General features: G+C 35.2%; 3 protein-coding genes across 6 annotated transcripts; 2 read left to right on the top strand and 1 right to left on the bottom strand.

Moving 5' to 3' along the window:
* The first annotated feature begins 94 nt into the window (after positions 1-94).
* Positions 95-3,414, top strand: LOC109859339. Its single transcript, XM_020437497.1, has 7 exons — positions 95-846; positions 920-1,180; positions 1,328-1,466; positions 1,556-2,168; positions 2,251-2,447; positions 2,709-2,894; positions 3,125-3,414. The coding sequence occupies exons 1-7, from the start codon at positions 620-622 to the stop codon at positions 3,182-3,184; spliced, it is 1,683 nt and encodes a 560-aa protein (XP_020293086.1). The 5' UTR covers positions 95-619; the 3' UTR covers positions 3,185-3,414.
* Positions 3,415-4,198: 784 nt separating this feature from the next.
* On the bottom strand, positions 4,199-8,041 carry LOC109859328 (protein SHQ1 homolog). Of its 4 annotated transcripts, none has more exons than XM_020437482.1 (9): positions 7,954-8,041; positions 6,751-6,960; positions 6,466-6,656; positions 6,190-6,380; positions 5,646-6,050; positions 5,424-5,547; positions 5,186-5,349; positions 4,946-5,112; positions 4,199-4,854 (listed from the first exon to the last, which is right to left on the bottom strand). In XM_020437482.1, the coding sequence occupies exons 2-9, from the start codon at positions 6,891-6,893 to the stop codon at positions 4,713-4,715; spliced, it is 1,527 nt and encodes a 508-aa protein (XP_020293071.1). In that variant the 5' UTR covers positions 6,894-6,960; positions 7,954-8,041; the 3' UTR covers positions 4,199-4,712. The 4 variants fall into 4 exon arrangements, with proteins under 4 accessions (XP_020293071.1, XP_020293072.1, XP_020293073.1 ...); XM_020437483.1 differs by lacking the exon at positions 7,954-8,041 and adding an exon at positions 7,181-7,199; XM_020437484.1 differs by lacking the exon at positions 7,954-8,041 and having other exon boundaries at positions 4,199-4,851; positions 6,751-7,232.
* A 390-nt stretch (positions 8,042-8,431) lies between these two features.
* On the top strand, positions 8,432-10,873 carry LOC109859329 (RING finger and transmembrane domain-containing protein 2). Its single transcript, XM_020437485.1, has 5 exons — positions 8,432-8,523; positions 8,656-8,878; positions 8,971-9,702; positions 9,804-10,019; positions 10,100-10,873. The coding sequence occupies exons 2-5, from the start codon at positions 8,663-8,665 to the stop codon at positions 10,331-10,333; spliced, it is 1,398 nt and encodes a 465-aa protein (XP_020293074.1). The 5' UTR covers positions 8,432-8,523; positions 8,656-8,662; the 3' UTR covers positions 10,334-10,873.
* Positions 10,874-10,929: the final 56 nt, after the last annotated feature.

Consider the following 10,929-nt stretch of genomic DNA (forward strand, 5'->3'; position numbering starts at 1 on the left):
TTTTGCTCGCGTATAATTGTGCCGAGATAACGCATCTTTTGTCTACAGTTTCTTTTTTCTTGCACCGATACAATTATACAAACATCGCGGAGAGAAAGAGAAAGATACGAAGAGCTGTCCCGCGAGAACGTTCTAGTCGCGTAATAATTAAAGAGCGACTTGTGGCCAGACGTTTTATCTGACCGCGACATCATTTGTAAGCGAGGAAGGGTGTCGCGCGTTGATGTCATTTGGAAGAGAGATTTCAAACAGCGGTGGCGTATCACAGTATCACAGAAAAACGAAACAGTTTCTGTGTGACTTGTACATATCTCGGATATAACGATTTCACGCGCCAATTATCGAGAGTTTCGATATCGCTAAGAAAGAGAGAGAGAGAGAGAGAGAGAGAGAAAGACTGTAGACTAGAATAATTAATAAACTAGACCTTTCTATTTCTATTTCTTTTTTCACACTTCGCACACATCTCAATTTATTCAACTGTAATTGCGATTTAATTCAATCGCGTTGTTCGGTGCGCGCGCTGAAGTTTCTTTGCAATATAAGCGAAAGAGAAAGAAACAACACCGCGGTTGAAATTGCGCCCGCGTGCCCGCAGTGCGAGTGACCGTTCAAAATCATGCTAGTCACCAAGGTGTTTCCGCTGACTGTTCTCTTCCTCGTGAGTTTCGGGTCGGAAGAACGCGATTACTCGCGCGCGATCTTCCGATCGTCCAGCTTGAAGGAATCCCAGGAGTACTTCCAGCAATGTCATCCCGTGGATGTGTGGAACGAGCATCTCGGTTACGTGAGCGTCCTGACCTTCTTGGACTTCTTCGACGAGTACATCATGGCAAAAAGTTTCATGTAAGTAGAGAAGAAAATGTAAATACGTAATACACAACAGGACACTTTATCTCACATTGATGGACTCGAGCAGATGGGAAATATTCAATTTGCATTTACAAGAATCCGGTTTTTCGGATGTCCGGGTTTTCGCGATATTTCTGTCGTTCGATATGATAGAAGACGAATGGATGAGAAGTCTGGTGAAGAAAGATCTCACGCCGCAGATCTTGACGGAGTTCAACGACAATTTTAACCATACGCAGTCGAAAGTGACCTTTTTTCTGGACAACCCGCAATTGCGATTGTGGCAGAGATTCCGCGCGTCGAAGGATCAAGTGGTCGTGATCGATCGGTGAGAATTTGAGGTTTTTGCGAAAACCGATTGCTTATGTAACAAAACGATTTGAGACGGAGAAAGATCAGAAGAAGTGTTGCGTATCGATCGACGACGAATATATATATATATGTATGTATTAACGTCATTGAAAACCAATTTCAGTTGCGGCCGATTAACGTACAAAACAATGTTCCCGATGACAGAGAACTTAATGCGCGATTACAGTACTTTATTACAGTACTCAGATGTAAAAGCAGCTATACGGTCCACGTATAATGACGACCCGTGCGGTGGATGTGACGTGAGCATATTATTATTATTGTTTTTAAATTATTTTTTAACGTATATTGTGATTTGATTCGCAATGAAGATATGTACGTGTAATTTCAGCCGACCGTGTATAAGGCGTATTTGTCGAGCGCGGTAAACAACACTGATAAAGAAGCGGATCCAAATAAAACTGATGATAACGTTAATGTCGATCTAAAAACGGCAAATATAGAAAATTTTGAGATAAATTTTAACGAATCATTGGAAAAAAACCGCGAGGCAAGTACCGTATCTGCTGTCCTCGACGAAGCTACAGACGATACCGGTAACGTGACTCGTGATTTTTCGAACGCGACAGGATCGACGGAATCCGAAGCTGGTTGTCGATGCGATAAAAGCGCGACCGAATCCTCCCTCGACGAGAGTAACGCGAATGGAACGGAGGGAACGAGGCGAAATCAAGAAGACAGTAGCACCGTACCCGCTGAAACGGTCGCTACGAACTTCGAAGTGCAGCAGGACATTCCTCCGAAGCAGGAGGTAACTGCGCACACGTCGTCTGACGATGACGCTGTCACTGCGGGTTACGTGGAAATTGAAAACAATTCGACCTCCGCTGCGGAGACAACCACTTTGGATGCTGTGGGTGATGATGGGGTTCGGCAAAGCGACGGGAATACGGACGTCAGCGCCAACAATCCGGACACATGCGGGCAAAACAAATCAATTTGTAGTATGACAATTAAAATATCCTTCATCTTTTCTAACAACATCAGTAATCAATTATTTCAATAAATTGTTACACCGTTTCGCAGATGCGAATGTCGCGTCTAAGGACACCTATCGTCTCGAGCAGGATCCATTACCGCTGCGCATAATTATGCAGGCGCCGCATCTGCACAAACGGGAAATGAAAAAACACACGTACTTAATTCTGAAACTGGGCGATCCTAAGTTTCACGGGCATCTCAATTCTGGAATCGACGTTAAACCGTCGATCAATTCGCGGCAGGTATAATCTACCAGTTGTGTTAGATTCTCACTAATTTATTGCTTTTGCGCGTTGTGTTTTTTTCTCTTCTTTTTTACAATTAATGTATTCTACATTTCTCACTCCGTATTATTTTTCCATCGTATCCTGCAATTGACAAAAAAAGAAATTTAATTTTACGTACTTTAACGCTTTTTTCTTTTTAATATTTGTCTTAAAAAGATGTGTGTGTGTGTGTGTGTTCTCATCGCTTGATTAAAATTTCTGACAAAATGAATTAAGGACGCCAGTATTGAAGCGAAAAGTACCGAAGAGCAGGAAACTGTAGATACAGATAAGAAAGATGCTGATCAGAATTACGTATTCGATATGGACGAAGGTCCCGGACTTTACGGAGAAGTAGCGGATTATTGGAGAACCGAGGAAGACAATGATATTATCGACGAAAATGAATCTTACAAGTCTACGGTAAGGAACGAACATGAATGTAACAAACTATCAAGATATGGTAGGAATATAACACAAATGGTGTGGAAAACTATTTGTATTATATTCCTTATAAATAATTTGACAATAACACATTTTAATAGTTTGTTATAATGTACATTTGTATTAATTGTGAATAAATGACAATTTTTCTTCTCTCTCTTATATTTTCTAAAATACATATATATATATCAATAAATTTAATCTTTCAGATTATATATAACGAAGAGACAAAAGAAGACAAAACTTTTTCTTCTGAAACGACTAAATAAGAAAAAAAAAATAAAGAGATGCGGAATAAATCAATGGAACATTATAACAAACTTCTGTCTTGGATTTCTTACAGGTTAATAATTAATAATAATTTAATATAATTGTATTTTTATTAAAAAATATCTTAATTATAAAATTACATCGATTCTGTGCTACTTTTAGTACGACGTTCGTCTAGTTAAAATACTTGTATTTTACAACAAACGTAATATATCTCACTTTATGCATATGTATTTTACATAATTCTGTTCCTATATAAAAAAATCCATGTGTACCGCAAAGTGCGCGTTTCGGAGTCGAATCTATTGCATCTATTGTTGCCACCTTTGCCAATTGGTTGGTTGGTTGGTTGGTTGATCGAGTTGAGTCGAGTCGAATTGAATCGGTAAGATCGAGAGTAAATAATGAAAAGCGATTTTGAGACAGGACAGGTCGTCGTATATGTAGAGAAAATTAAAAAAACGTAACTAAAGTCACGTGACAGGAAAGAGTAGAAAAACAACACGTGCAAATAACGTGACTGTAATTTATATTATATATAACATTAAATAATACATATTATACATATAATTTATTATATATTTATAATATTATACTTTATATTGTATTATATGTATTATATACATATTACAGTAATGTCATTGACCTCGGCCGCGCGGCCTTGGCGGGGCACTGACCTCGGCCGCGCGACCTTGGCGGGGTCGATGACTTCGGCCGTGCGGCCTTGGCGGGGGGGGGGGTCACTGACCTCGGCCGCGCGGCCTTGGCGGGGCACTGACCTCGGGCGCGCGGCCTTGGTGGGAAGGGGGGTCACTGACCTCAGCCGCGCGGCCTTGGCGGAGTCACTGACCTCGGTCACGTAATTATGGTGTGTGTATGTATATATATATATATGTATGTGTGTGTGTATTATATATAGATATAGAATATTATCTATAATATATGTATATTATATATAATATATGTATATGTATAATATTTTCTCATTACTCTTTTCTTTGTCACGTGACTTTAGTGTTGTTTTTCCATTCTTCTCTCTTTCTTTTATTTTCTGAGTTTGATTTTCATGCGTTATTTTTGACATCTCTTGTAGGTGTATTACATAGTTTATAAGATGTATATATTAGCTGTCATCGCGGTGACAGGTTGTGTTCACTGATGCAACACATGAAAATGAAAATAATAATAGCGTGCGCGTAGCGCGCGTCTGTGATGTGCTAGTATATAAATATTATAATTTTTATGTGGGAGATAATTCCTACAAAAGAGTCGCAAGTTCAATTAAGTACTTAAAAAATATCGATCCGATTTTTAATATAAAGTGATAATGATTTTAGTGCTATGTTGCTTAAAAAATAAATTTTTAACTAATTGTATATCGCATTGATTAGTCAAGTTGTGTAATAAAAAACGATTAAAAATATTTTATCATGGAAATATTTATAAATCAAATCCAGTACCAATTAAATACATCGTGTCTTTCGGTAACACATGTTACATTATTTGTTAATAATAAGTAACAAGAAATTACTCGTCTAAAGCGTTAGTGTCCTCCACTTGGTCCGAGTCACTCAAGTCATCAGAATCAAGACTGCTGCTGGTAGTAGTACTGTTACTAGATGTTGTGCTGCTTTCCGAATCAGAACCCGTGTCCGTTAAATTTGGACTGCTTAAAACAAAATTATAATTACGCAAAATTACTCTACAAAAAACCTTATAATAATTCTGTGGAGTTACAAGTGCAAAACTTCTGCACTTACTTGACTTTAATGTCATCTATCGTTAACTTATTAATTTCTTCAGCTGCTTCGTCAACAGCCAGTTTGTGATTATTTTCTATAATAAGTCCCACTTCCTCCAGAACGGAGTAAGCGGCCGCTTCCAATTCTTCCAAATCAAACTCCATGCTTGCTTTGGTTGGCTGAATCTTTGTGTAAGAGGGTAAATAAACAAAATGTAAAAGCATATGCAGAAAAATATAATCAATTTAAAATACTTACGGCATTTAATGTAGAGCAAAGTGATTCTATTGTAGTTGGAGGAGTCGATTGCAACCAAATTAAAAAGTCCTTTATGTATAATTGGTTCAACACATACCGCGGTTCGTACGAATTATTGAAAAGTGTGTGTATTTCACAGAATCGTTTAATAACGTACTTCTTCCCTGTGCATAAAAAAAATGTTTATAAAAACAAACTTCAAGAAAAACATTACAAATAATAAAATAAACATTCAAACCTAATGCGAGAACTTTCTTAACATCCTTGAGAACCTCCATATTCAAGCTCCAATTTCTAAACAATGGATAACAAAGTGCTCTTCGAAAGCATGATGTTATAACTTCATCCATAGAATTAAAGTTCTAAAAATATATTATTGAGATAAATTTATTTTACGTGCGCACATTCTTTTCTAACAAGACTGGTAAACATATACATTATATTACTGATTGTAACATACTCGGAACCAACACAACGTAGAACTGAGTTTGTTAATGGTCCAACAGCTTTCCACAGTATTTTCACCCAATGTCGAACGATGATTATAACAACTGGCGAATAAAATATCAACAAGATTAAATTGTAATTTTCGAATATCTTCAGCATTCAATAAATAACTTTTATTAGGTAGTTCCTTCAACAAGTCAGCTTCAGTTTTATTGAATGTAATGTTATCTTTTTTTAACGTGTCCCATTCCGCAATAAACAACAAAGTCTCGTCAATATCACTTCCCTCCATAAGATCTCCCATATAATGATCTCCACAGAAATCTTCCAGTTCACGTTTTTCCTGCAAACTTTTTCTTTCCTCTTCAGGAGTTACATCTGGATTAGGAAGATCTATTATTTCCTTGAGCCATGCCGACTAAAGTCAAGAAAATATGAAAGAGTTTTATACAATATATTTAAAAATTTTTTAATATTCCAAAAACTATATACGGAACATAACATAAAATTTAACTTTTTTACTAAAATAAAAAAAAGACTATTAAAAGAATATATACCTCAAAAGCAGTTAAAGCTCCCGATATTTTGTTTGCAAAACCATATTTTGGAGAATCTATGAGAATTGATGCATGTTCTTTAACATCACTTTGAGGAAAAGATAATGTGTCATTAGAAGTATTTTGACTCGTATCAGTAGTGTCATTATCATTTAAGTTTTCATCTATATCTAAATCTGCAGATGGATTACCTAAAATTGAAGTAAGATGTATATATAACATAAAATACATTGTATTTTTGACCTTGACTTTTTATATACATGTATAATTTATTACCAATTACTTCAATATTAGGAATATTAAGTGTTTTCTTTTTTGATGGGACCAAAAGGGTAGTGATCATATCCAAATTCTCAAAATGTTCACCCTTGTTCACCTTTTCAAAGCGCAAAGCAAAAACACCTTCCTCACAATCATAAGAACCACTGGATGATTCAGTTTCATGTATTTTACCTGGTAATTTTAACCTGTCAAAATTGTTCAAGAGTATGTCTATTATTTACTTGAAAGATTATGCACTATATAATAAGAATTTCAATGTATTTAAAAAACTAAATTTACCTTAGATAATAGGGACTAGAATAAAACGTGAAATCTGTTCCATCCACATGTACCTCTGTATCTCCTATATTTGAATACCGAGCATGAATAATTACAACAACTTCTGTCTCCGTTTGTGAGATCTCAAAATGTGGTGTCAACATTTTGTTTATAATATATAAAAAATATTCAGATCAACTTGACAACATTCCATAAACACAGACAATTGTTCTATAAAACACCAGATAAATGTTGGATTTTAGTTAATTAAACATTAATACACTTAGTGATAATCGCTACACCACGGAACCTTCTAAGTGATACACTTAGTGATTATAACTATGCTCTTTAAATAACGTGTAAAATCAACAATTAAAATCAGCACTAGAAAAAGAAGATGTTAAACGATTAAACGTTTTTTTTCATCGTATACAGCATGCGCAAACTTTACCAACTATCAAGAATACCGAGAATGAAGGAGGTTATGTTTGCTTTAAAGGTTATCACACACCAAATGACATAGCTGCATATGCCAAAGCATAAGATCATTTCAACCAATGAGCGTCTAGCATAAAATCGCCATATTGATTTACATAAAACTATGGGTAAGTTCCACTTGCCGTTCGCAACGCTCATGAAATTATTTCATCCTTGTTTTTCATTGAAAGTTAAACAAAGATACGTAACGCTCACGAGCGTTGCGAACGGCAAGTGGAACTTACTTTAAGCTAGATGCTCATTGGCTCACCAGAGAAGTGAGAAAAAATCGCGCGTGCGACTTGCAAATCAACAGGAGCGTATATAAGCGTGTATTTTAAATTACAAGTGATTGAAGTTTTTGTAAATAACTGTCACGTGCTTATTTTAAATGCCTTCATATATGAAGGCATTGCACCAATAGAACATACCTATTTGCTGACAAATCTCAACGTCGACGGAAGAATGTGACATAGAGATTCTTGTTTTTTCAGGATAATTGTTTTTTCATTGTATATCTACTGCCTTTTTATTCTTATATTAACCAATTGTTTTTTCTTATTGTTTCAATAAAAAGTAAATTAACATCAAATTTGACTCTTTCTACTTGAGTAAAAATAATTTACTTAAATGTAAATTAATTAATTAATTAATTTTGTTGTGCAAAACAAAACTTCGTACAATGAGACTTCTTGTGTCATAACGTTATTATGAGTAATTCAAGATGGCTAATGAGAAGGTACTTACCCACATCATATAAAACTTAACCACTTCATTAATTTTTAATACGCATGCTTTGTAAGACATCCAATGACATTGCGTAAGTCGAGTATCAACACTGTGCTAACATTGCCAACAGTTGTGTCTGTTCAGCTGGACGATTAGAACTGCGAAAACATGATAGAATGATACGAGCGATATATTTTCTCTGACGTCACAATTATGATAAGAAAAAATTCGGGAAGACTATTCGGGCATTGTTATAAAAAGTGTTAATGTGTAAGATCACCAGCAGAATTTCTACAAGGAAGAAAACATGAGAAATAAGCAGGACTTTCGATTGTAGGACAAGATCGCGCTCGTGTGTGTGTAATTTTTCATAGTGTATCCGCTTCTTCCGAAATATATTCCCAAAGTCTTCTTAAGAACATTGTCATATACATATTTTTTGCTGCGAAGTTATTTTTTATCTCCGAGTAATGGTATCGTTGTGTATATGTCACGTGTTTGTTTATTCTAAGTGTGATAACTGTATAAATCTTTGAAAAGAAACGCACGTATATAGCAAACATACTGTCTGATGATTTATATTATAAGGTATTTGCAACTTACGTTAATGAATTATTTATAACGTCTATGTTTAATATATTACAATCATCATTTTTTTAACTTTTTATTTTACATATTGTCAATACGCAGAATGCAAAAATTTTGCTATTTTTATTGCAGATAAATTATGGCTGAGAATAGACCAATAGGTCAAGCACATATTGCTTGTGATGTAACAATACCACAAGTGCCAAATTTGGAGGAAAATGGGCAAATTCAAGAGTCTTCAAATAACGTACGATATACGTTGCCAAATATAAATCAGATTGTCAGAACTGCAGAACATTCTAGACTATTTACAAGTAACATATCCTCTACTATTCGTCCTCTTATACAACAAGCGGTATGTATTGTCACATTATTGCAGTCACTACTGTATCAATAATACTGGCAATATTTTTATTTGTCTAATCGCTTGTTTCTGTCTGACAACAGCCTATATCGTTTACATCTTTGTTGACCATTCCTGGACTCCGACGTCAAGCAGACTGGGTTGCGTCACCAAATGACAATTATATAATTAATCTAGAACATTCAAGGAATAACACGAGTTCTTCTGAGGATCTTATGCACAATCATCATCGCCATCACCATCATCATCACCATCATTCCCAAAGAACAGCATCAAATGATTTCTCAAATAATATGTCGGAAGCTATGAATCAAGTTGTACAAAGTCAAAATAATAACAACGATAATATTAATACCTCAGAAAGCACTGTTAACAATAACAACAACAACGACAACAACAATGTCCCGTTCCATCTACAAAATGGACCAGTGCTTAGAGAGCTTCAGCGATATATTCCTTTTGTTATTATTCTTCTAGCAAAAGGACTGTATGATCATCGAGCTGCTATATTCATGTATATTGTGCTGCTCAATACGTTTATCCACGCTAATAGCAATCTTAAACGCGAGATCGCCAAAAATCACAATCGAAGTTGGTTCTTGCTTATGCTGATCCTGTGTTACATCACAGCTTGCATCATGTTCGTTAGTTACATGCTCGACTTACATACTTTGATTCCCTATGCCGAGCCGCTAACGATCTGGGACTTGCTTTGTTTTGTCACAGTGATGGATTATTTTTTGAAGCTCATCACCGTTTTTTGCAAAGTCCTTTTGACTTGTTTACCGGTGCGATTGCTGGCATTCCAAAATCGGGTGAGTATTTTTTTTTCTGCTTTGTTAAAAAAATTTTATTTTATTTCTATGATACTAACGAGACAATTTATTGGATGGAATTTAATCAAACAAATTTTTAGGGCAAATATTATCTCATGTTGGAAGCAACGTCGCAGGTTTGTAGATGCATAGCGCCCATTCAGCCCTGGTTATACTATCTGTTTGAGACGTATCAAGGTTCCGAAAAAATAATAGGAATTATATTCTCGGCAATTTACACCATGAGCAAAGGAAACGATATCTTATCGCGCTTTAAACTGTTTCGAACCGCTCTTTGGAAATTCTTCAAAAATATGGTACGCACGATCTTTACAATATAAAATCGTGTGACATATCGCAACATATTTATTAAATCACGCACAATATCGTTTTACAGAAGTTGGGAGTATCGCCGACGAAGGAACAGCTGATCGCATCCGGTGGTATATGCGCTATTTGTCATGAAGAATATTCCGTGCCAGTTAGACTTCATTGCAAGCATATTTTCTGCGAGATGTGCGTCTCAACGTGGCTCGACAGAGAGCGATCGTGTCCGCTCTGCCGAGCGTCTATCACGGACGATCCGATCTATCAGGATGGTCACACGACACATTTCATCCAATTGTACTAATTCCGTTTGCGGAGATTAATTTTTTTTATACACAGTTTTTTTTTATATTGGTAAATAAAAATATAAGAAATTTGCATTTTTTATTGTGATGATAGATGATTTTTTTTTCTGCTTAAGGTGATAAAATATTACGAAATTTCGTTTAGCTGAATAGTTTAGAGTTAATATAGTTTTTGCGTTACATATAAAATTTTTATTTTAATTTTATTATAAAGCACATGCTCGCTCATTTAGTTCTTTTTTTTTTTTTTTTAATTATGCATATGGAAATTTGTACTGAAAGAGAAGCATATAATACATTTAGTCTTTTAGTAACATATGCTAAAAGAAGAGAGACAGAAAATGGTCAAATATGTGTGTGTAAAATATGTGATATATATATAAGCAGACATGTTTGTGCAGCGTGCTTATACTTAGTATAATATATCAAATAAAAGAATTATAGTACTTTAAGATTATAATATAGTGAGAGCTATGCATATTTACCTGATATACTTTCTTTAATATATGTAATAAACATGGCTCAAGATCTTTTTCTCACGAATCTGTTTTTTACGGAGTTATTACAATGTCAAAGAAAACTACCTTTATTTTAC

Source organism: Pseudomyrmex gracilis, unplaced genomic scaffold, assembly GCF_002006095.1.
Source record: "Pseudomyrmex gracilis isolate BER0280 unplaced genomic scaffold, ASM200609v1 scaffold_258, whole genome shotgun sequence".
In the NCBI taxonomy this organism is placed as follows: Eukaryota; Metazoa; Arthropoda; class Insecta; order Hymenoptera; family Formicidae; genus Pseudomyrmex; species Pseudomyrmex gracilis.

What these genes read in the sequence shown, in the direction of transcription:
- LOC109859339 (XM_020437497.1), top strand. Translation starts at nt 620, where the DNA reads ATGCTAGTCACCAAGGTGTTTCCGCTGACTGTTCTCTTCCTCGTGAGT. An exon ending in CAAGTGGTCGTGATCGATCG is followed by an intron (nt 1,181 to 1,327) that starts GTGAGAATTTGA and finishes AACCAATTTCAG; the next exon opens with TTGCGGCCGATTAACGTACA. An exon ending in ACCCGTGCGGTGGATGTGAC is followed by an intron (nt 1,467 to 1,555) that starts GTGAGCATATTA and finishes GTGTAATTTCAG; the next exon opens with CCGACCGTGTATAAGGCGTA.
- LOC109859328 (XM_020437482.1), bottom strand. Translation starts at nt 6,893, where the DNA reads ATGTTGACACCACATTTTGAGATCTCACAAACGGAGACAGAAGTTGTT. An exon ending in TCCTAATATTGAAGTAATTG is followed by an intron (nt 6,381 to 6,465) that starts GTAATAAATTAT and finishes CTTCAATTTTAG; the next exon opens with GTAATCCATCTGCAGATTTA. An exon ending in TAAGAAAGTTCTCGCATTAG is followed by an intron (nt 5,350 to 5,423) that starts GTTTGAATGTTT and finishes TTTTATGCACAG; the next exon opens with GGAAGAAGTACGTTATTAAA.
- LOC109859329 (XM_020437485.1), top strand. Translation starts at nt 8,663, where the DNA reads ATGGCTGAGAATAGACCAATAGGTCAAGCACATATTGCTTGTGATGTA. An exon ending in GTCCTCTTATACAACAAGCG is followed by an intron (nt 8,879 to 8,970) that starts GTATGTATTGTC and finishes GTCTGACAACAG; the next exon opens with CCTATATCGTTTACATCTTT. An exon ending in GGAAATTCTTCAAAAATATG is followed by an intron (nt 10,020 to 10,099) that starts GTACGCACGATC and finishes ATCGTTTTACAG; the next exon opens with AAGTTGGGAGTATCGCCGAC.